At 39.0% G+C, this 25,891-nt stretch overlaps 1 protein-coding gene across 1 annotated transcript in view; it reads left to right on the top strand.

The window, feature by feature from the left end:
• LOC119056307 (protoheme IX farnesyltransferase, mitochondrial) overlaps positions 1-25,891 on the top strand; it is a 121,435-nt gene that overhangs the window by 31,029 nt on the left and 64,515 nt on the right. The window contains exon 4 of the mRNA XM_037154695.2: positions 2,460-2,584. Within this exon, the coding sequence (XP_037010590.2) occupies positions 2,460-2,584 (125 nt within the window). The remainder of the gene's footprint in view (positions 1-2,459; positions 2,585-25,891) is intronic.

The raw sequence follows: 25,891 nt of genomic DNA, 5'->3' as shown, positions 1-25,891 counted from the left end.
TCTCCCCTGAGCTCCAATTTAATGTTCTGTAAATTTCCACCTGGATGTCCCACGGTCCCTCAAAAGTAGCACGTTTCCCTGAAACCAGCAAGCCAGACACCTTGTCCCCTGATTCCTTATTTCTCTTCACATCATCATTCTTCCTCAGGTTGCCCAGTGTAGCCCTTCACCTGCTATTCTTTTGTTGTTGTTGTTGTTGTTGTTGTTTGTTTTACTTCCCTACCTTTTAGAGTAAAGAAGTATCAACAATTAATCCATCAAACTACCCTTTGTATCTCTCCAGTTATCACTATTGCTGTGTTAATGCACAGTGGATTAATGGTCTAGCTTCCCAAATTGAATCCTGGTGCCCATTGCCACCAGGCCAAATGCACTTACAGGTTATGTTCCTGTATTAGACTGTCAGTGATTCCCTGCTGCCAATCAAAAGAAATGCAAACTCCTCAACTTGATATTCTGCAATCTGACAGCCGCCACCATTATACTTAGCATAGTGGTAACCCTTAAAACATAGCAGTGAAACACAGTTGGGGTTCCCACCTTCAGGAGATCTGTATTCCCACATGGAGCCACAGGTGGCAAATGCTGTGAAGATAATAAAGGATGATGTGAGTGAGGGAGTAACGGGGGAGGGCCTCCTACAGGTATGATGATCAGGGAGGTTCTCTCTTCAAAGTGATATTTAAGGTGAGATCTGAAGGATGAGAAGGAACTTGGCAACCTTAAAAAATAGGGTACACCCCAAAAAGAAACTTCTGGTCAAGCTGGTGGCCTAGGCAGACATGGCTCGATTCCTAGTACAACCACATCAAAATGACAACTAAAATATAGAACAACCATCATTCAGAACGATTATAAATTGAGGTGAATGGAAGTCTGACAACTACAGAATTAAAGAAACCACATCTATCCAGACTTGTAGGAGGGGCGCAGTTGTGGAATGGGCTGGTCCCACATCCACATGTGGTAGATAAGAATTCGGAAGGGATATCTTAGGAGTGAGGAGTGTCAACCCCACACCAGGTCCCCCAGCCCAGGGTTCTAGTGGTAGGAAGATAAATCCCCACAATTTCTGGCCATGGAAACCAGTGGGGATTGAGTCAGTGGAAGAAACTCCTGAAGCCCCAAGCAGCTTCTATTAGAGAACCCACCTGCAGACTCACCTACTCAGATTTACTTCCTCTGAGTTCCAGCCCCTGGGTGGAACTCACTGGCAGCTTGAAAGGCACCAGTGGCATATAGTGAGGAACTGAAATAGCTGGCATGAATGCAGTCAAAGGCCATTGTTCCTTTGCTGAGCCCTGCCCCCACAGAGCCGGTAAGCTGATGCCATATCTGAGATTCCATCAAACTGGCTAACACTGTGTGACCCACCATGGAGATCCACAGAGACTCTACCCCACCCCAATTTATGGGCCCACCCAAGCTGCTTTTCCACATGAGTGGCTAGTCTGAACTTCTGCTTTACAACTTCCTAAATCCTCTCAAGCATCATCTGGCCTCAGTGAGCCCCAGGCCCAACACTAGCAGCAGCCAGTCTGGATTCACAGTTGGCTTTGTCTGGGAATCTCCTAAGCCCAGCACAAGTAGCAGCCATCTGAGATTGCTTTATACCTCAATTAGGGTGGCCTGGGGCAAAACACATGGGGAGCTGACCTTGCCCTGAACCACTTGGGAAATCCCAGAGCCTGTGCACCCAGTGGGCAGCTCTAGACCACATCAGAACACCACCACCCTGCCCCTGCACAGCTGAGCCTCCATGGAGGGGAGAGGGTGGTGGTCAATGGTTATAGCTCCTGAGATGCTCCCTGGCCCCAGGAGAGAAGGACCAGGGCCTAAAGAAAAGGAACAGTCACAGCGGATGCTGGAATTTTGTAGCTTTGCCTTCTGTGCCTTGCCTCTTCCTTTTGTTTCTATTACTGGCCACAGGATTGTCATTTCCCTGTAGTCATCTTCTAATCATCTTCTGGACTCTGGGACCGTCATCTGTGTGGGCAAGCCCTCTCTACTCAGGTAGAATTAAGACCCTTATTATTTGCTGTCTTGTGTTAAATAGTTGTTAGTGTATGTCTGTCATCTCCCTGTTAGGTAAATTCCGAGGGCAGGAGTTAGACCTTTCTCATTCCTTTGTCCTGTACAATGCCTAATGCCCAGCATAGTACTGATTGGGAATGAGGTATTCCATAAATGTTTGTTGAATGAATGATTCAGCCTAAAACACCAACCTTACTTTTTCTGTAGCATATAATGGAATTAAAGGAAAATGAGCATTTTTCTGTGATGAACACATATAATTTTTATAATAGGGAAAATGTTCTTTATTTTTTTTTAATGAGAGAGTAGCCTTGGTTTGTGTTATTAAGGTAACTCGTTGGTTTATGTGGAAGACGGCTTGGTTTGGGCATTGACAGTCTGGAACCTGCATGGTAACGAGACTCGGCTCTGTTTCTCTGTTGCAGCTCTAGTCGTTGGCACCACTTCCGCTGGATTTGCACTGGCTCCGGGGCCATTGGACTGGTCCTGTTTCCTGCTTACCTTTGTCGGAACGGGCTTTGCGTCCTGTGCTGCTAACTCCATCAATCAGGTCGGCTTGTCACCTTTCAGTTAGATTTTGATATTGTTGTTTTTTCCTAGTTGGTGGTACTATCACATTTTTTTAAAAAACTTCCAAAATCATATATACATGAGGAGGTACTCTGACCTTCTAACACTGTATATCCTATAGAGGTCTGTGTGTTACATAACCAATTTGTCTTTTCTTAGGAGGTGAATGGTTTTCAGTTTTGTTTGGGTGAGAGAGTAGTAGCATACCTGCTTGAAGTGACCAGGATGCCTAGTGTTACTCAGGTACATTTCCCTGAGCATTCTTTCTTTGGATTGGTTTGTTTGCATTTTAAATCACTATTACACAAAAGAGAATTCATATCTAATTTTTAAAAAATAAGTAAATCAGTATTAGTACACTTCGTTTATGGCATCCAGATATATGAAAATTAGCATATTATTAATTAAATAATTATTTTTAGCATCTTGTTTATTTAGCATATTATTTTTAATTAGCATAATCTTTTTAATGCATTGCCCTTCACCCCCCCCCATTATTTTAAACATCAAAATAATTCTCTAAAATACTTTTTCCTCTGCCTGGTCATTGTGGTGTGCTCCAATGCTGTGGCTTTTTCATAAGATACTTTAGTGAAAAAGTCTTGGCTAAAACTTAAGGGAAAGTTGCTTTCATCACCAGAACACCCAAGAGGAATTGGCACAGATTTAGAACAGGAATTCAAGTTACCAGCAGGAAAACAGCTTGGCTGAGTGGATATATAAATTGGTAGTCCACAAAATATGGGAATTTGTTGGTAGTCCACAAAATATGGGAATTCTAGTTTGATAATTCCCCAAATCATTGTGGTTTTGTAATGTATTATCAGCTACTTGGAGAAGTATGGATCTAATTCAAGTACGGTTTACTTTTTTAAAGACAAAACAATCTAATGAGAGGTTCAAATAGCCCTACCACTTTACCAACAGTATCGTCCGCTCCTATAATCCACAATGCCATCTCTTCCGAGTTGCTCCTTCCTTTTGCTATACTCCCATATTTCTTGGCTAAGAGAATAATTATGGTTTCACAACGAACATGTTTTTAATGAAAATTTGAATGAAAAGCAGTATAAGCAAAATGGACTTATAAGGCTATTTGGGGTCTATTTTTCAAAAAATTATGAAAATTTTATCTTTATTTTGTCATAAATCTAAGTCATAAGGTTCAGTCAGGAACTTATTCTAGTTTTCAGGCTCTTTTTTTAAATTAAAGAACTGATGTACCTTCGATATGCTAACTGCTGACTCCTATTTCATTATACAGATTTAAATAAAAGTTTAAAATAAAAGTGTGGAGGTTCAAGAAAAATAAAGCAATAACAACAACAAACTAATAAGTGTCATTTGGTTCAACAGAAATGCCAAGATTTTATAAAAGTAATGCAGAACCATCTTGATTTGAAGCTGCGACATCCCCCACATACTGCCCTAAAAAATGTGGTTCAGGAATGTATCTCGGGAAGGAAGAAAAAGAAAAAATACCTGTCAGTTGTAGCAAAAAAAGTAACCAGAGGAAAGAAATGGAATGATTTACATTTAGACATAAATTTATAGAAACTGAATATTGGACCAAAGTTTTAGAAACTTTAAAAAGACTGTGAGTTTAGATGGTCACTTTATTTTGTAGTCTGCAGGAAGTTTATTTGCTATAGGGAGTGAGTTGGAATCTGTCCATTTTAAGACTATTCCCAAGGAAAGCCACAGGCTACATGATGGGGTTCTTTCTGGTACTGACAAATTGCAAAGCCACTCTCTCCTGTTTTATTTCCTGCGTAGGTAGGTTTTGCAGCCCTGTGAAGCATCTCACACACACACACCCCTGTTCTTCCTCTAGAACACTGGCACATCGCTCCTCCACATGTCACTTACTGCCCACAGCCTCATCAGTGTTGGGTGCGTTGTCAGCCTTAATTGGTGCTTCTTGGGCACATGAATAATTGCTTCATCTTCTTATATTTATCATATTGCTTCCTTCCACTTTTCTTGGGCCCTAATTTCCTTTGGAAGCTTCACAGTACTTTAAATATCTTAACAATTCCCATCATCGTACAATTCATTGTTACTATGTTACCGATCAGTTTTCCAAATTATAGTATTTTGTAAATAACATGTTGGAAATATTTTAGTTCTGGTGTCGGTAGGCAGACTCATAAAATTAAAGGATTGTGAGGCCATTTTCATTAGTGCCTTTAATTGAAATAATATGAGGCAGTGAGGGTTTAGCTGAGTTTTGAATAACAGATAAACAGTCTTTGGTGGGATAGAGGAACTTACTGCTTTTTTAGGGAGCTGGTGTTCAACTTTAAGAATGCATGTACTGTATGTGGTTGGTATGTATAAAAGTTCTGCAGCTTCCAATAGAGTTCTGCAGAAGAAAAATATTAACTACTGTCTATGTTTATATAAGGATTCAATCCAGTTCATATGTTTTAAGTACTTTTTTTTAGCTGTTATTAACTTGGTTCTGAGTGATTCTTTTTTTGTACCCTACTTCTATGATTTCTCTGTGAAAGTAAAAAAAGTAAAGCTTTGGAAAACTATTCTTATATTTGTTTTAAGGAGAGAAAATGATATCCAGTTTTTGATTAATGAAGTAGTGACTAATGCATAAAGGTATATATATGTATATGTGAAACCGCTAACATTAAATGTAGAAAGGAATTACATACATGTTTTATAAAATATACACATGCTTAATTCAAAATTATAGTATGGCTTTAAAGCAGGTATGCCTTCAAAGGATGAAAGCAATTCATAAAATGCTTTTAACTTAACAACTGAAAGAGAATGTTCTAAAAGGCTGAACTAATCAAATCTTGAGAAACAAGTGACTGAAAATGAAAAGCTGAGTACATTCAAGTGGAATGAATTAAATTGAAATAAATAAGAATAATCATGATAATTATTTTTTATTATTTGACATATTAGATGTTATAATAAGCTGTGCTGAGAATTATTTTACTTACATTACATATAAATGAATTTTTTAATAGAGGTTAAGAGTATATGTCAATCAGTAGATTTCTACAAAATAAATTTTAAATGTGACATATTGTTCCATTTTATGAATGTGGCAGTTCTCAACAAGCTCTCTGTAATTGCAACTTTTGCTTCTAGAGTAACACTGCTCCCACCTCTAATTGTGTGTGAAGGACAAATTCCTGGAGGTGGAACTGGTGAGAGGAAGGCTACCAGCCAAAGTGTATATGAAACTGGCTTAACTCTGAAATGTATGATCTTAACAAAATGACTGATTTCTGACATTTGTACAGTGCTTTAGAGTTTTCAAAAATATTTACATAGATTATTATTTAAACCTTATGGCCCCATGAAGTAGGGGGCATTTTCATTTCTGGTAATTGTAAAACACTTGGTTTTGCTGTTGAATTATTCTTTTTAAAAGCAACATTTAAAAAAACATTATGCAAATAATTTTTTTCATTTCAGCACAGTGAGAAAATATAGAGAAGCAAAAATAACAACAGTTTTTTTTATTTTCTTTTCCCTTTCTGCCAGACACTGTTGTGTATGTTTAGAATTACAGCAGAGAACCAGCTAAATTCCTGCCCTTGTAGTGCTCATGTGACCCACTTGTTAGCACTCGGAAACTGTGTAATCTCATTAACCAGTGTCATCCCAATATAGTTAACTAGTAAAAAAATTAATACAATCCCAATTAAAAATTGATTTATAAGACAATTGACTTTTAGAACACGCATCTTTGAATATCTATTATTTTTCTCATAGAAATGATTTATATGCTATAATAATTTGTATGACTTTATAAATAGCATGTCAAAAACATTCTTCATGTCAGTACTTGGTACAACATGATTTTAAGAGTAGTATATAGAGACATCATGATTTGTTTAATCAGTTTCTACTTATTGGGCATTTTAGAAGTTTCTAGTCTTTTAATCAAAATAAACAATGCTGAGCTGAAATTCCTGTAGCTAAATTGTTTAACATGTCCTTAACTATTTCTTTCAATAGATTTCTAAAATCATGTGGTTGTCTTAAAACGTATGTAGCTTTTAAAATAAAAAGTTAAAATTAAAAAGTTATGTATTTTAAGGCCAGATAAATTTCTTCCCAAAAGGTCTTTTGTTTGTTTCAAATCAGCTGAGACGTGCATTTGGCAGCGTGTGGCAGTGGCATCGCCAGCACTGCCTGGTAGAGAACCTGTGCCAGGTGCGGAGGGGCCGTAGATGTGTCTTTCCACATCAGGTTGTTTTCATTATTGAGGAGGTGGAGTTAGTTCTCGTTTGCGGGAATTTTTTTAGTGCTTATTGGCCATTTGTGTTTACCAGTGAGTTTTGTCCATTTTACTATTAGGCACTCACTTTTGTTCCACAAGTCTTGATATATGTAGGTTGGATTATTAACTCTGTCATTAAGGCTTAAATATATTATGCAGTTTTTAAGGGTTTTTTGAAGTGCAGGTGTTTCATGTGTTTTTCACCAGCCAAATCCTTTCATTTTTAATACAGGGATTCTCAGCCTCTCCATTCTTGACAGTTTGGGCTGGATAACCTTATTATGGGAGACTACCCTATGCATTGTAGCAAGAAGTGTTAATAATAACAGTAATCACAGCTAACACTTATTTTTACACTTCTTATATGCCAAGTAACATTTTAAACATTTTATATAAATTAGCTCATTTGTTTAAGTCTAGGTTCATGGGATTTCAAAAAATGCCTTTTTGGAAAGATCAGATAAATGATGAATGAATTTATAACCTAGACTTACCTCTAAGAAGAGCCATTGATGTTCTCTGAGACTTTATTTTGGAGAAAATTACCAGAAGGCACAAAACATAAGTAGAATTTCAGATCTAGGAGGTAGGTTATAATTAGGGAAATAAAGCTGGTTAAGAGTATGTTATCTTTAGGATCTAGTGTATCTGTGAATGAAACATTTTTATGAAAGGAAATAAAATAGGGTCAAGAAGAGACATGTGCTTTGTTTGATACTGACAGTACATGAGAGACTTTTCATGGCTGAAATAAGGTAAAAAGGAAGGGCTTTGGATAAAGAGCTCCACATTATTGGTGGGTAGGGCAGAAGAAAATTCACAGCTTATAAAAGTGAAAGAGAAACAGGGAAAGATTATTCTGTTTTCTTGTGAATAAGAGATTAATATCCAATGCATCTTTTTCCATTTTCCTTTTCTCTGATGTTTCTTTTGTTTTGACTATACAGTCCACCTTGAGCAATAGGAATTGTTCATCTTCCATGTTGAGCAAAAGTAGTTATTAAATTTGGTGTTGTATTCTAGGAGAGTAAGACTGATGTTAGCAAACACAAGTGATGTGATTTATTGAACATCATTGGAGTATGAAAAGTCAATGTGAGAAATACATTTTTCTTCTGAGTGTTCTAATTTGTTTGACTTTGGGTTTTTCACTGGTGAGCAACTGGCATTCATTGGCCTCTGAAGTCCGTAACTTGTGGCATGGTGTATTCAGTGATTCAGATTAGCAACTGCACGAGATCAGGTTTGCAGAGAGTGTTGAATAGCATGTAGGAAAGAACATCTGACTAACTGTGTTGTTTATAATCGGAACATCATGAGCATTACTGGAAAATGTCAGAAAGTGCATGTTAAAGTCAAAATCTCTTCTCGATTCTTTATAATCCCAAGTACTTCCTAAATTACATTTGTTTCCACTCTCCAGAATTCTCCACCTAAGCAGAGTGAGTTTGACATTGGTATTTATAACCAGAATAACTCTAGATGAAGTTCTGCAAGCAAATGTGAGAGGATGATAATTTAAACATATATTTGTAAATAATATTTTGTATTTTACATGCCACATTAAGTGGTCATTATTTTATTTGCTTCTTACAATAACTCTGTGAGGGGGCAGTATTCCAGTGTTGTGGAAGAAAACAGTGGAGTTTAGGGATGTCTCTCATCACACATCTGAAAATGGTCAAATTGGGAGCAGAGCCATTGGCTCCCGGTTTACTGCTTGTTTTCCCTCTCAGCTGAAATGTCCAAGTCCAGACATAACTTGGAATGAGTCTTTCTTACATCAGGTTAACTGCTGACATTCTTGCTGCTAAGTACTCAAGGTGAAAGTACCATAACGTCAGTTTCTCTGATAAGATTGGGAGGATTTAAAGCACTTAATGCCCTCTACCAGCTAAGTGCCCAATTAATGGTAGCTGTTGTTACTGTTACTAACATGAAAGTTTGGTCAGTTTGGTACAGGTCCCCCTTGCTTTCAGCATCTTTTTTCTTCCAGTTACCTCCAGTTAGGGTCTTCGTGTAGAAGATAGGAAGGGAAAATATGTTTATTTTCCTTAATGTACTAAGAGACTTGAGTTACAGTTGTAAATTATAATATATGTGTGTGTTTGAATATACATGTGCATCTGTTTCTTGTTTGTTTATTTATGTATTTATTTAAATCCTCACCCAAGGACTTTTTTTTATTGCTTTTAGAGAGACAGAATGGGAGAGAGGAAGGGGGGTCACACCCTCAACTTATGTGTGTGCCCTAACCAGGAATCGAATCCGTAACCATTGGGCTACAGGACGATGCTCCAAGAAATTGAGCCACACGGCCAGGGCCACATGTGATTGTTTCAGATGTGTATATGACTATATGTGAATTCTCCATATTTGAATATGTGATGATGACTTAGGTTTAGCAGGCACTATTAGTTTTCTGCCATTTCATTGGTTTATTGTGGAATTCTGTCAGTTCTGATAAATCTGAGAAATATTGATGAAAAGGCTGGTGAATCTAAAAAGCAGATATTTAGTTGAGATGTAATGGAAATGATACCAATATGGATTTTTGGAGTTGTGATTCTTGGTTTGTATCTCTGGGTAGCATGCTGTAATAAAACCTTATTTGGGTGACTTAGAGATTTGCTTTTTTCCTATGTGTTTCCCTCTCTGTCCAGCCTAGCAGAAGTCAAGCTGAGTTTCTTTGCCATATTATCTTTTTATTTTTTAATATTCAGTTATATTTGCCTTTCCTGGCAGTTTGTTCTTCTGAATCCCATTAGCTGGTCTGTTCTCTGCTCTAAACCACACACTACCCTCCCTGTTTCTGGGTGAGAAGGACTCTTGGTTGACTGATGGCTGGTGCCACTGAGGTAAAAACTGGCTCCATGGCTGATCCCTGGGAGACTGTATGTCTCCTTATCTCATACTCACCCTCTTTGGCTTAGTGACAAACTGCTTTTAAAGTTTAATACATGAAAAATTGTGGTGCCATGTTTATTGCATTAAAATTGGTTTATTTGATGACAATGATTTCCATAGTGAGTTGCCAGACAGTTGATAGGAACAGCAGTTGGGGTGTTAGGTGGGGCTGTTTTGAGAGAGGGGCAGATTTGTTATACCCACACCTCTTTAACTCAGAGCAACTTCTGAGAATTCTTTGTCTGTTGCTCTTTCTGCCTAGCAATGCAGCTCCAAACTTCTGTAAGAAGCTATTAGACCTTTAAAAATTATGTGTAAGTGATTAGGCAGACTCTAAAATTCACATTTTCATGACCACCTAGTCCTATCTTATCGATCTTCTAAGAAGTTTTAGAAAGTATTATTTGGCACAAAGGGAAATTACTTACCTGAGTGATTAATCTTAAGGAAAATTTCACTCTGGCATTTCCTTCAGATCCGATGCCAGATTTCTCCCGGAAGCAGCGATCACAGGGGAACAAAGGCTTCCAAAGGCCTGGGGTGATGGAGTGTGGAGATATGCAGAGACACAAGAGAGAATTTGGTAGTTAGTAAGATTTATGTGTACTTATTATCTAGAGGATTCTTGTACCTTAAAATACACTGGGCAATCTTAAAACACTAATATGCACTTACAGCTTTTATCCCAGTTGTGATTTCTTTAGTGCCAGAAAAAACTTACCTGGTAGCTTATGAGAAAAGAAAAACTACCACTGAAATAAAAGGCTGGTATAATATCCCAATGTTTTCATTGATCTGTGTTAGTAAAATTAATGATTATTCTGGTATTGCTTTTAGCAAAAGTATGGTTGATCTAGAAAATGACATTGCTTATACTCCTGCCATCAGGTGATCTGAATAAGAAGGATTAAACAGTGCTGTGTATGATTTCCTTAAACAGCTACCTGTAACTACATGGATAAAAATTCTTCCCCTGCTATGAACATTGGGTGCATAGGTTCTTTTTGGATTGGTGTTTTGGGGCTCTTAGGGTATAATCCCAGCAGTGGAATTGCTGGGTCAAAAGGCAGTTCAATTTTTAGTTTTCTGAGGAAATTCCATACTGTTTTCCACAGTGGCTGCTCCAGTCTGCATTCCCGTGAACAGTGCATTAGGGTTCCCTTTTCTCCACATCCTCTCCAATACCTAGTGTTTGTTGATTTGTTTATGATAGCCATTCTGACTGGTGTAAAGTGGTATCTCATTGTGGTTTTAATTTGCATCTCTCCGATGGCTAGTGGTGCTGAGCATCTTTTCATCTGTCTCTGGGTCCTCTGTATGTCTTCATTGGAGAAGTGTCTGTTCAAGTGCTAGAAGCAACCTGAGTTCCCATCAGCAAATGAGTGGATCAAGAAAGTATGGTACATTTACACAATGGAATTCTATGCAGCAGAAAGAAAGAAGGAGCTTACATCCTTTGCGACAGCATGGATGGAACAGGAAAGCATTATGCTAAGTGAAATAAGCCAGACGGTGAGGGACAAATACCATACGATCTCACCTTTAACTGGAACATAATCAACAAAAGAAAAAAGCAAACAAAATATAACCAGAAACATTGAAATTAAGAACAATCTAACAATAGCCAGAGGGGAGTAGGGAGGGGACTGTGGAGAGAAGGTTTTCAGGAACAGCTACAAAGGACACATAGAACCAAGGGGGAGGGGGGAAGCAAGGGAGGGAGGTGGGTTTGGGTGGAGTTGCGAGGTGAGGGGGAGAAAACGCAGACAACTGTAATTGAACAACAATAATGTATGAAACAAAAAACAAAACAAAACAAAAATTCCTCCCCTAAAGTTACTGATGATATTTCCTAATAAAATAATAGGGATTAAATATAATATCTGACTTAAGAATATAAAAATATCTTAAGAGCAGATTCCTAGTACATACAAAAATATTCAGGGATTTGTAAATTAGGATATCGGTAAAGGACACTATTTTCTGAGCCTGGATTCCCCTCCATGATTTTCACTTATGCTTAAGCGAATAACTGACTGAATGGCAAAATAGCTTGTTTAAATGAGCACGTGATTAACTTTAACCATAGACATGTGGATAGTCCAATAATTCAAAATATAATGTGTTTTCCCACAAAGAGAAAAATAGCTTATGCATTTTTCAACAGATATTCATTTATTCCAAATAGGTCTGAATTTAGTGTATCAAAAATGACCCTTTTCCTAGGTACTCGGTGAACATTCAGGCTTTAAGACTTTGCTTTAATGCCTTTGAAAAACAGGAAAATGTGACTAAACTAGTTCTCCTTTGCACAGACTTTTGTTTATTCTACTTAACTCAGGATAACATTATTGAGGTGGAAGAGGCTGTGGAAATCCTCTTGATGTTCACCTGCCCATTGGAAGGGAATTCTGCATTCCCTAGGACCAGAAAGCAAGACATTAACAAGTAGTAGAAGGTGCTAACACTATGTTGTAGCCATTTCTTGAAATCTCCTTTCAGAAAGCTTCCTTACACATTTATTGGTTACTTTTGCTAGTGGTATAAAGTGTGGTCCCTACTCTGAAGTGGCTCACAGGATGGTAGAGAAAGACACATGTATGAATAAGTACAATAAAACAATAAACTATATTGGTATTGGTGTGGAATATATAGGCAGTGCCTTAGGTGCTGTCAGTGCAAGATGTAAGGAGTGGTTATTTCTACCTGTGTAGGTCAGGAAAGCATCCCAGAGAAGTGACTGGAGTATCAGAGGGTAGGTGGGGGTCTACCAGCCAGGCCTGTGAGAGGGGAACTCTCCAGGCAGAGAGAACTCGGTGAGCAGAGACACAGAGATGGGACCTGTCATGCATGGGTGACCACGGGGCCCTTTGGACATCACAGTGCAGCAAACCTGGCGAGGTGGGGAGGGTGCGGTGAGAGGTTTGGCTGAAGAAGTTAGCAGGGCAGGTCATTGGGGACCCGCGTGCCTTGCTGAAGCATTGAGATTTGCCCTGTAGGTGTCAGGCCACCGCTGGTGGTTATTGATAAGATCATACTGCAGTTGATGGCATTCTGTTACTCTAACGCTACAGAAAAAATCCTAGGTTGATCCTGCAGTCTCTGCACCATCTGTGTCTTCTCCAGCCCCCTCTCCTTCTCTGTCCTCACCTTAGACCATTAGTGGCTGCCTAGATGTCAGCTAAAGTGTCATCCACTCAACAAATATTCTCTAAGCACCTGTTATGTTCCAGGCACTGTACTGGGTGCTGGGCGTACAGGCAGGTTGCTTCTCTGTGGAGTTTAAGTGGACTAGCAAGAGATGGGCAAATAAGTATGTTAAGAAGAAAGTACTAGGTAGGGAGTAGTACAATGATGAAAATAAAACCAGACAATACAGAAGAAGGAACAAATCTTGGTGAAAAAATAACTCAGTTTGAGTATTCTGGGGGTGGGAGTTGTGGTTATGTGGCACTTTTGGCACATCCAGGGTAGAGATGAGGAGGGCCCTGTTTGGATTGCAGGAAATTGTGGCAGGAGATATCAGTAACGAAACTGCTGAGAGCTGGTACCATTAAGCTGGTGGATGGCATACAGACGGATCAAAGAACACATCCCAGCTCCTTACCTCCAGGTGATCTAGCCTCAGGGACAGTGCTTCTCCCTCTAACCCCTGACTCCCTCCCCCTCAGCCACGGGACTTCCTTGCCCTGCTCCTTTGGGAGTCTCAGCAGTGCCCATGCCCTCTCCTACGTGTCCACTGCACTTCATTCAGAGTTGGGCTCAAACATCGCCTCCTGGGAGAGGTGAGGCACAGCAACCCTTCTTTGTACTTCTCTGCCTGTCCTCTGACATTTTGTTTTTTGTTCATCGTCTGTTTCATGAATGTCAACTCCATGAGAGCAGAGACTTGGTTTTATTTATTAGTCTTCCCCTGGTGCCTAGAAAATTGACATGTAGTAGGAGTTCGGCATAAGAATGAATGTGTAAGGGAAAAATGAGCCCTGGCTGGTGTAGCTCAGTGGATTGAACACCGGCCTGCAAACCAAAAGGTTGCTGGTTCGATTCCCAGTCTAGGGCACATGGCCAGGGTTGTGGGCCAGGTCCCCAGTAGGGGGCATGTGAGAGGCAACCACACACTGATGTTTCTCTCCCCACTTTCCCCTCTGTCTAAAAAGAAATAAATAAAATCTTAAAAAAAAAAGAAAAATGAATGTTGTTTACTGTCTGGTGGGAGAAACAATCATTAATCAAAAAATTACTCAGATTAATTTACAATTTATGGTGCTGAGTGTTGAGGCATTCAGGAAACACAGAGAGGACAGTAACCTATCCATGTGGAAGGTCTGGCGCATTGACATGGGGTAGAAGACCAGGATGCAGCCGATTGAGGCTTGGCCCTCATTGCTTACCTTGGTCTGCCTGGGCTGAGCAGGGACTTGCTGTAAGTTCTATCTCTGGAACCCTGTAATCTAGTTAGTTACTGGGACTATAATTGCATTTGTAGGAATCAGTCTTGCTGCAAAGTGATTATTGACAAGCCTCAGAAATAAATTTTTCTAAAAGCTATTCTCTGGTTATGCAGAACTCATCTCTGTGACCCTGAGTGACTTTTTCCATTTCAGAGGCAAATGCTCTTGGGTCCTTCCCTTACATGTTTTACTTGCTACTTTAGGGCAGCATGGTGGTCTCAGTGAATTGGGAAGTGTGTGCATTGGCCAAGGGGAGCAGCTGGTATGGGTAGCCTAGATAAGTGCATGCCCATCTTGCAAGAACTTCCAGTATTTCAATACAAGCTAGATATTTGGGTCTTGGGAGTGAAATTTCCTGAGTTTTAAATGTTAAGTGTTGGCTCAGTTTTTTTTCTGAAACACTGTGTATACCAAACAAACATTGTCAGTGAGTTGAATTTGCTTTGAGGACCCCTTACCTCCTTGCTGACCTCTGTAAAACATATAATTTAGCAAAGACTAATTATAATTTAGCAAAGACTTTAGCAAGTCTCTGCTCTCATGGAGTTGACATTCATGAAACAGACGATGAACAAAAAACAAAATGTCAGAGGACAGGCAGAGAAGTACAAAGAAGGGTTGCTGTGCCCCGCCTCTCCCAGGAGGCGATGTTTGAGCCCAACTCTGAATGAAGTGCAGTGGACACGCAGGAGAGGGCCCGGGCACTGCTGAGACTCCCAAAAGGAGCAGGGCAAGGAAGTCCCAAAACATAAATTTGGTAAATTTAACATTTACCAAAATGTTAAAAACTTCTTTCTGAAGAAAAGAAAACGCTTTCACTGAAAACAATTCTTTACAACTAATAGCAGAGTGTCGTTTTCTCTAACTCATTTTCATCCTGCGGAGAAAAGTGAAGCACGAAATATCTCAGTGGTTGAGATAGAATCGAGCTGCAGGTATTGCATCTTAGCTTTCTGATTAAGCTGCTAGCTTGTGGGCATGTGTGTCTTCTCAAGCTCCATTATGGAAGAGCTCATTATTTTTAAATTTAAAATGGGGGAGATAGTACTGTTTTAGCATCCAAAAGGTAAAGTCAAGGAGCGTCAAGTAAAAATTGCTTCAAGAAACACCTGGAGATTTCAAATGTGTTTACAATTATTTTTCCACTGAGGCGTTATATTTCAGAAAGTGCCATTAATTGTAATAGAGTAACATATAGCTCTTTGTGAAATTTAAGTCCATTGAATATCAGCACCTTCAAAGACAATAAAAATTCCAGCCTGCATTTATCTATTCCCCTGTGAGGAGTTACTACAATGTATATTATATCATTCCATATGAAATTCTTTGACTTAATCATCTCTCCTTTATTTGCAGTGGTCTGAGGTCAGTTTTCCATTCTGCAGTTGTCAAACAGCTGTCAAATTAAAAGACCAGATCCTACAGTGAATTTACATTTTGTGGCATTCCTTAATAGTACATTTGTTGGCTTATGTATTTAGTTATTCACATTTCTTAAAGATCCTTTCCCTCCTTAGCCCATTTTTCCACAAATATCCACACAGATATTAAGTATGATCATTTAAATTATCTATTATTTTCTAAGCATAGTTTTAAAAAATTTATATGAACTTTAAAAAAATCACTTGAAATAGACAGCCAATTAATTCCACTATTCTTTTTGCAAGAACAGAAAATCAAATCAATTTAAATTTAGATTTTATTGTAATGCTCATTTTCATCCTTAATTTTATCATTTTTATCAAGTTGAAATCTAAGTAGTAGTTGAACATAGAATTTGTCATTTGTTTTCTAAATGTCTGTATAGGGTAGTGTAATAGTAAAGAATTCAGCATTTTTAGTAAATCACTGATCAAAGAAGTATTTCTGGATATGCCATTGATGCTTTATTTCAAAGTATCCCAAGCTGCCAGCAGGTGACTCTAACACTGTAATGCTCTATAAAAGAGGTATTGAAAGAAAAACTGGGCCATCTTAACATTTTCAAGAGTCAGTTGAGCTGAAAGTGATTTAAGTTGGGCAGCACCAAATGAGGTGGCAAGGAGAGGAGCTAGGGGAAAGACTTTTACAGAGGAGATGCAGTCACAAAGCCGGAGACTTATTTAATTGGCTGTTCGTGGTTGATTAGGTTTTGGTTTCTTAACCCTAAGGCACTGCAGGCTTGGGTTTTGGTTGGTTTATGTAGGCTGCGGGGGACGGGGGCCACCTCAGTCCACTGGCCTCACTGGGCTCATCTCACAGAGGCCCACTCCAAGGCCTTGGGTGAACACTCTAGAGTTAAGTTTGGGTGGTAGAACTGCAGTCACATGCATGTGTAACTCTTTGTTATCAGAAAATACCTAAAAGGGATATTCTTGAGCATGGTCATTGGAAATTAGTATGTGGTAACATAAAGATATTCCCATGTTAATTATATTTAACCTTTTGCGCTAAGGTCACTTTAATCAATACTGGTTTTGTGCTTGTTTTCCAAAAAACTCATGTGTTACATATGGCTTAATTTAACCTTTTCTGGATTTTGACATATTCTATAATGATCTCTTAGGTCCTTGCATATTTCTGTGTTACACCATTTATTAAATTGACCTTTAATTTTGTTTTTACATATCTGAATGCTCCAGTAGTCTGTGGCCCCTCTTTGGTTACAGAGGAGAATTTTCTTTATCTACATCCTTGGTACTTGGCAAATAGGGCTGTCACTGATTGATTATTGAGTAAATGAAAGAGAAAATGTCAGCAAATGAGAATGTAAGTTTGGGGGTTAAAAGACCCTAAATACACAGTGTTACTTTGTTCCCTTGTTATTCTAACTTCATGAAAGCTACTGTTTAAACATGAAATTACATTTCACAGGGTAGAGAGAAACATAATTTTATTGTATGTACAGATTTTCTAGGAAATTTATTAATTATTTTTAAAAGAATTAGCATTGAGATTATAATCAAGGTGAATTAAAATTGGGTAATACTAAAGTAGCAGATAAAATCAAGCAAAGGTTAATGATAATATAGAAGTTATTTATGACAGCATAGTAGATTTTATTCATACAATACAAAATTAAGATTTGTATTTTATTTTATTATTTGAAGTCTTTTAAATTTTTTAGTGATTGATTTTTAGAGAGAGAGAAACATTAATTTGTCGTTCCACTTATTTATGCATTCACTGGCTGATTCTTATATGTCCCCTGACTGGGAATCAAACCCACCACCTTGGTGTGTCTGGACGCCACTCTCTCTAACCCACTGAGATACCTGGCCAGGGCTTGAAGACTTTTAAAAATTATTCTTCATTATTTGGCATTCTAAAGTTATTTGAAGGTATTGTGATGAGTTACGTGTTCTCTGTGCTTATAACCAAATAACTATTAGTGAAAATGTATTCTGATGATATATTTCCTCATCAGAAACTTCATTACCAGAGAGAGGGAAAAAAAACAGGAGATACAGAAACACATATCCTTACTGCCTACTCAATAGCTCCACTCGGATTTCTGCAAGATACCAGAAATGTCCTGTCTAAAACTGAACTTTCTTACCTAATTCTTCAATCCCACTCTGACTGCCCATCTTACTTGCTGTCAGTCAGTCTAATATGATAGTAGCTCAGGGCATGGACTTTAAATCATTCATGCTCCCAGGTTTTGACTCAGACTCCATACTTAGCGCATCAGGAAATTATGCTCACTGTGTACACACACACACACACACACACATACACCTCACCAGCTGTGAAGAATGACTGGAGGATGGTTGGATTCTCCAGCCCATTCTCACAGCCTTCACCTTACCACCATGTTGTCTCTTGCCTGGATTATTATAACAACATCCTGACTGGTGTTGCTGTTTCTACTTTGCCCTTCTCCAGTCTGCTCTCAGCACAGCATATCTTCTGAAACCCAAGTGAGATCACATCCCTCTTCTGCTTAAACCCTCTATGGAGGGACTCAAGCCCGGGAGCTGTGGACACATCATGCTGCCCACCCCCAAGCTCTGTGTCTGTGTTCACCGTGTCAAATACGTTGTTTACATCTTACTTATATTAAGATCTGAGAAAAGGAAAATGTTCTTATGTTTCTAATGTGTTGATTACAAGGAATTATTACTTATTTGTATTTTCTTTGTTGTCATGATTGTTCTGCCATGTCTTTTGTCCATTTTAGCATGAAGATTTTTGATTTAAGTGATATGTAAGAACTTTTTGTGCATATTAATTGTTCCAAATATTTTTTCCAGCCTATCCTTGAAGTTACCCTTTATTTATGTTTATGTTGAATTGAACTGTACGGAGGTCTTACATTTTTAAATATTTAAATATGTCATTTTATTTAATAAATTATTTCTTCCTAGGGAAGGATAATTGAAAAAGCCCTATATTTTAATACATGGATTATTTTTAAAAAACAGATTATAAGGTGATTATTAAATTTAATTTGGTTCTAAATTGTTATCTTGCTCTCCTAGGATTATTTTGAAATGCCACTCTTACAGTCACTACATTCTGTTAGACTTTGAATTTATTTCTGTTAGACTTTGAATTTATTCTGTTTTCAGAACCACACCCTCTTAAATCATATATCTCTATTATATAACTTAAAGTCTAAGAAGGCAAGTCTTCCTCAGTACACTTAAATTTTTAAGAGCTTTTTGGTGCGTCTCACCAGTGAAGATGAGCTTCATTATTTTGAAGTTATTAAAAAATCTTTGGGATTTTAATTAGAACTACAAACAACAAATGTTGGAGAGGTTGTGGGGAAAAAGGGACCTTAGTTCACTGTTGGTGGGATTGCAGACTGGTACAACCATTATGGAAAACAGTATGGAATTTTCTCAGAAAAATAAAAATCGACTTGCCTTTTGACCCAGCAATTCCACTGCTAGGATTATATCCCAAGAATCTGAAAACATCAATTTCAAAGAACCTATGCACCACGATGTTCATAGCAGCACAATTTACAATAGCCAAGAGTTGGAAGCAACCTAGGTGCCTGTCAGTAAATGAATGGATCAAAAAATTGTGGTACATATACACAATGGAATTCTATGCAGCAGAGAGAAAGAAGGAGCTCCTACCCTTTGCAACAACATGGATGGAACTGGAAAGCATTATGCTGAGTGAAATAGGCCAGGCATTGAAGGACAAATACCATATGATCTCACCTTTGTCAGGAAGCTAAAGAATAAAACAAACAAGCAAACAGAATAAAAACAAAGACACTGAAATAGAGAACAAGTGGACAGTGACCAGAGGGGAGAGGGAAGGGAATTTAAGGGGAAAAATGGGGAGGGATTTTGAGGAACAAGTATGAAAGACACAGGGACGAGGACTGGGGGGGGGGGTATGGGAGGGAGGTGGGGAGACGGGGCAGGGGGGGCTGGGATGGGAGAAATAGACAAAAAAATGTACTTGAAAAATAATTAAATAAAAATTAAAAAAAATAATTAGAACTACATAATACGTGTAAATTTATTTGGGCAAAGTAGACATCTTTGCACTATTTAGTCTTCTTATCAAAAAGTATTTCTTAGCTCTGACCTATGTGGCTCAGCTGGGCAATGTCCTACAAAGTGAATAGTCACTGGGTCATGGGGACAGGGTCATGCCCAGTTAAGACCTGTGGGAGAGGCTGTCTGTCAATGTTTCTCTCTCAGATTGATGCTTCTCTCCCTCTCATTCTCCCTCCCTCCCCAACTCTAAAGATAAATAAACAAACAAATAAATACTGTTTTAAAATTAACAAAGATAAAAGTATTACTTAGACTATAACACTTTACTAACATTGTAGGTCAGGGGGTTGCTAATATAACACTAGATAACATTAAATAAACCAGTCAGTCTGAACATGAATACCAACTGCAGAGGTGTTAAAATGTGGGGCAGAAAAGCACATACAAAAATCAAAACAATATAATTATCTTTTCCATTTGCTCATACTATATTCTTAGTGAAATGTAATTTTTAAAATTTAGATCTTGTACTGCATGTGAATGTTCATTCCTCAGTTTTATTAGTCAGCTGTTGGATCTTTAGTTTCTTTAAAATAGTTCCATTTCTTGCCTGTTTTTCTTTTTACATGTGTCTGTAGTAGGGAAGCTTATTTTTTTCCATTCAAATAGTTGTTACAGCTTCCTTTAGTTTTTCTTATATGGTAAAAAGCAAATGCTTACTAGATTTACTTTTGTTTCTCTCTAGTTAGACTTTTTATATCATGTGTTCTATTGCCTGTCAGTGCTCTTTTCCTCTTCTTATGTTGGGAAGTTTTGGCATTCCCATGTTTTATTCCACTGAGCCAGTGGAGTGTGTTCAGTCACAGTATTTGCCCTTGGACAGGGTGTATGGTATTTGCTTTAGCCTGCAGGGCTTGAGGTTGTAGGCCTCCTCTAGTGATTTGCCACAGTGGATGAGTCTCCCTCTCACCTCACTCTGATGTTATGAAAAGTTCATGTGCTTTGAGCTGATATTTCCTGTATATTTTGTGGAAATTGCAATTCATGCCCTTATTGAAGCAGTTGGTTTATGAACACTCAACGCATGTTCAACTACTGTGTCTTCATGTCTATTATATATCCCAGTGGCAAGGTACTGGAGTCAAGAAACAGACATGATCTCTGCTCTCAGTGGACCTGCTACCTAACAGCATGTGAGGAGACAGATGTACTCACACATTTTATTTGAAAATTGTAAGATGGATTTAGTGAGTGCTACAGATGCGAGGACCTGGTATTATTTGAGTTTGTAAAAGGGATGGAAATGATGCTCCAGCTAAGATCAGAAAGATGAGCAGGAGTTTAGACTAAGCAGATAGGGGAGGTGAGACAGAGTACTAGACAGAGTAAATAATACATGCACAAGCCCCACAGCAGGAGGAGCCTGGTTAAAAACTGAGAGCACCGTAACTGGGCAGGGAAGGGTACTGTTGAGTGAGATGAGGCTGCATTGCAGGGCAGAGATCAGAGCATCTATACATTCTTAAAGGCTACATTAAGTCTTTTTTTTTAAAAAGCATTTGGAAGTCATTGAACTGCTTTAGCAAAGGGTGATAACTGGATCCAGTTTGTTATTTGAGCCATAATGGGTTCAGAGAATAGCTGAGAGGCTTTGCCATACACTAGGCAAAAGGTGATGATGGCTTATGCCAGGGTGATGCTGGATGGGGCAAATTTGAGAGAGATTAAAGAACCATCTCTCCAAACAGTACTTAGAGACTGATTATCAGTGCTGGAAGGAGGAAGAGACTGGTAAAGTTAGGTGTATGATATTATTACTCTAAGAAGACCTAGGTTTGGAGGAAGGATCATGAGTCCAGTTTTGGACTTGTTGAGTTTGAGGTGCCTTTAGTACAGCAAAGAGAAAATGCCAGATAGAGGAGTACATGGGTCTGGAGGTCAAAATAGAGGGCAGTGTTGCAGATGAAAATTTGAGTCATTTTCATAGAGATGGTAATTGTAGTTGTGGACGCCAATGAGATTAAAGGGCCTGGGACCAGCCTCACAGAGCTATATACTGTTTAATGGTATGTGGAGGAGAGGGACCTTATAGCAGACACTAAGAAGGAAGAGAAGAAAACTAGAGTATCAAGGAAGCAGAAGGGCACCATTAAGAAGCAGGGAGTGGCCAGTAGTGTAGATTGCTGCTCAGAGGTTATGTGAACTGAAGACGAGAAGGTCTACTGGAAGTAATGAGGAGGTTATTGGGGACCTAGAAAACTGATGATTTGTGGGGTGGGTCACAAGCCTACAGTGAGGTGGAAGTTCAGGTGTCATTTAGGTGGCATAAATATGAGTAGTACTTCCAGGAGTTGTGCATGACAATAGCCTTGGGAAACCAGACTGGAAAGAGGATTCAAAGATGGTGAAATAGAGGCAGTGAGTATAGGAAACTTCACATGAAAACGGGGAAGGAAAAGCACACCTCCTGGAGTATAGTGTTCCAAGGCTCGTCCAAGGTTCATCTCTCCAGCAGGTAGGTTTACATCTTTAAAGTTTAGATCCTTAGAAGTACAGAAATTATGATGGGGAGAATCTGCATCTTTGTAACACTGAGTCTCCTGGTCCAGCATCGGTTATGCTTTCTATCTCCATTGTCTGTCGTCTGTACCATTGATTTCCTTCCTTGACATTTCCATCTCTTTGTTCTTCTGTCATCTAGTGAATGTATCCTGCTCATTCTGCATATGAATGGTTTAATTTTCTTCAGGGTAGATTTGTTCTTTATTATTTCTAGTATTTCAATTCTATAATTATATTTTAAAATTTATTTGTTCATGTCCATCTGGCTACATCTTCCATCTTGTGTGCTAAAGCCAGCTGTGTTCCATCTCACCTGTGATTTCAAGCTTTAAGAGTTAAATGCCCATTTAAAAATTTTTGTATTTATTCCCAGGGATGTTTTAAGAACCATGGCAAGGAAAAAATTGAAAAACTTCAGCCAGAAGTAAGGTTAATGCTTAGAGATGCATATTTTATTGTTCTGCTGTTAGACTGGCTACAACTTAGCCATTTAAGCTTTAAATAACCTGGTAATTAAAGTGAAAATGAAAATTGTGGCTTTCAACAATTGCAGTTCTCTGATAAGCTAGATAACATTATGGTTAAGAACATATGTTTGAGTCCTGGCTGATAATAGTTGTGGGACTTGGGGCAGAGTCCTTAAACTTTTTATGTTTTGATTTCTTCATCTGTAAAATGGAGACAGATGAAGAAATCAAAACATAATATTATCTACCTGTACCATGTGGTGACTTTGGAGACCAAAAAAACCCATTAATTCTACCTTTACAGTCTAGTGGAAAATCTAAGATATATACATAGATAACTGCATTTGAGAGTAGAGAATGAATGAGAGAAATACAATGGTATAGGATGTTATAGAAGAAAGATTATCACTGGTACAGCAGAGAGCTGGGGAAGGCAGCTGGAGGGGACACATTTTAGCTGGGTAGGGTGTACGTGATTGGAAGATGAGAAGGGGATGGTTCCAGTCAGAAGTAATGTGAGCCACAACAGGGAGCTGGAAAAGACACGTGCACACATGCCAGTACATGGGGCGGAGTGGCCTAGAATGTCAGATTGCAGACGGGAAGTAGTTGGCCATAAGACAAGGCCATATAGTTGAGTGTCGTAACTGCAAAGCAAAAGATTGAGATTTCACTCAGTCAGAAATGAAGAGCCACTGGCATGGGAAAAGCCTACAGGCTTGTTGACCAGCAGGATATTATTAGCGCAGCCCCAGCAACTATAGGAAATGTGAACTCAGAAACGACGGTGATACTGCAGAAGAGGAAATGGATTCGATGAGAGAAAAGGGTGTTCTTTCTGAGGAAGTTATTACTTTGAGCTATGACTTTATTAGTGCGCAGATGCATATATTGGCCTGGTGGCAGCTGCTGCTTTGTGGTTAGAGACCTCTCACTCATGGAGCACAGAAGCTGCAAAATATCCAACATGCTCGGGCAGTCATTGTCAGCCCACTGCAGTGAAGGAGTGTCACTGTCAGCCCACTGAACATGTTGGTATCCAACTGTGATCTTCCCACATCGTTTGTTCCCTGCTTCCTATATAGTTTACCATAGTCTTTTGGTTAAATCTTTTTTTAAATAGTGAAAATCAAGAGAAATTTAATACATATAAATAAGACTGTGATGAGAGAAAATATTTTTTTCTGTGCTTTTAATTGCAAATAAGTAATTGGTAAAGCTTTTTTATGAAACTGAAAAAATGTAAGAAATGCTAGCCTTTGTATTTAAATCTTTAATTCTCGCTTATTTCTTTAACTAGTTAATTCCTTAACTTTTGTGACCTAGAAATTTTGAGAATGTTAAAATGTGGCTGGAGGACTTCCACCAAGATGGAGGCATAGGTGGAGATACTTTGCCTTCTTGCACAACCAAATCTAAAAACAATAAAGTTTTAGCAACAATAAACACAGCCAAACCACAGAGGATTGAACAGTATGGAGTCTGACAGCGAGGAGCCACTCAGCTGGACCAGTAAGAGGGCCAGAGCCAGACAGCAGAGCTGGACCAGTAAGAGGGGCAGAGCCAACAGCAGAGCAGTTGGGCAAGGAAGATCCCCCCAACCCAGGCAGTCGGGGGTGAATTCCAGGTGTAGGGTAGCAAAGGGTGGACCCAGTGAAGGCCCAAGGTGGCTGGCTGACCGCAGTCACACATTTGCATGCAGATAAACCAGTGAAGGAATGAGCAGTGAGAAAGACCGCGCAGGCCCCAGCAGCAGGAAGGAGCAGAGGGGACCGCTATTGCTCCCTCTCTGACCCCGCCCTCACATGTAGCATCACAAACCAGCTACCTGGGTGGCCCCGCCCTGGTGAACAACTAAGGCTTCTCCCTCATATGTAACAGGCACGAACAGATCAAAACATGGCTCAAGAAGAACTCAGTGCCCCAGAACCCATAAATCTAAGTGAACAAGAAATTGCCAACCTATCAGAGGCACAGTTCAAAACACTGGTGATCAGGATGCTCACAGAACTGGTTGATTTTAGCCACAAATTAGAGGAAAATATGAAGGCTAAACTAATTGAAATGAAGGGAAATGCACAGGAAAGCAATAGTGATAGAAAGGAGACTGGGACTCAAATCAAGGGAGCAGACCAGAAGGAAGAAAAAAATGACCAAACAGAAAAATATGAAGAAACAACAATTCAAAAAAATGAGGAGAGGCTAAGTAACCTCCAGGACATCTTTAAGTGCTCCAACATCCGAATTATAGGGGTAGCAGAAGGGGAAGAGGAACAGCCACCAGCGGAAAACTTATTTGAACAAATAATAAAGGAGAACTTCCCCAATCTGGCAAAGGAAATAGACTTTCAGGAAATCCAGGAAGCTCAGAGAGTCCCAAAGAACTTGGACCCAAGAAGGAACACATAAGGCACATCATAATTATATTAGCCAAGATTAGAATGAAGGAGAGAATCCTAGAAGCAGCAAGAGATAAGGGGACAGTCACCTACAAAGGAGTTCCCATCAGACTGTCAGCTGATTTCTCGAAAGAGACCTTACAGGCAAGAAGGGGCTGGAAAGAAGTATTTCAAGTCATGAAATCCAAACACAACCAAGATTGCTCTATCCAGCAAAGCTTTCCTTTAGAATGGAAGGGCAGATAAAGTGCTTCTCAGATAAGATCAAATTCAGGGAGTTCATCATCACCAAGACCTTATTATATGAAATGTTAAAGGGACTTGTCTAAGAAAAAGAGGATAAAAAATATGAACAGTGAAAGGACAGCAAACTCACAGTTATTAACAACCACACCTAAAACAAAAGCAAACTAAGAGGACAGCTAGGTCAGGAGCAGAGCCATAGAAATAAAGATCACATGGAGGGTTAGCAGCAGGGGAGTGGGAGGAGGAGAAGGGGAGAGAAGGTACAGAAAATAAGTAGCATAGACGGTAGGTAGAAAATAGATAGGGGGGAGGGCAAGAATAGTATGGGAAATACAGAAGCTAAAGAACTTGCGACACATGGACATAAACTGAAGGGGGGAATGGTGGGGGAGGGGTGTGCAGGGTGGAGGGGAATGAAGGGGGGAATAGAACACCTGTAATGGCATAATCAATAAAATAAAATTTTTTTAAAATGTGGCTGTATTACAGATGATACAGATTTTTCTGGCTAAAGATCATTTCTTCTAAGTTCCTATTCCTATTTGGGGCT

Source organism: Artibeus jamaicensis, unplaced genomic scaffold (assembly GCF_021234435.1).
Source record: "Artibeus jamaicensis isolate MK-2021 breed Jamaican fruit bat unplaced genomic scaffold, CSHL_Jam_final contig_781, whole genome shotgun sequence".
Classification (NCBI taxonomy): Eukaryota; Metazoa; Chordata; class Mammalia; order Chiroptera; family Phyllostomidae; genus Artibeus; species Artibeus jamaicensis.
Note: the sequence above shows the minus strand (reverse complement) of the source record. Positions and strands in the feature narration are given on the sequence as shown.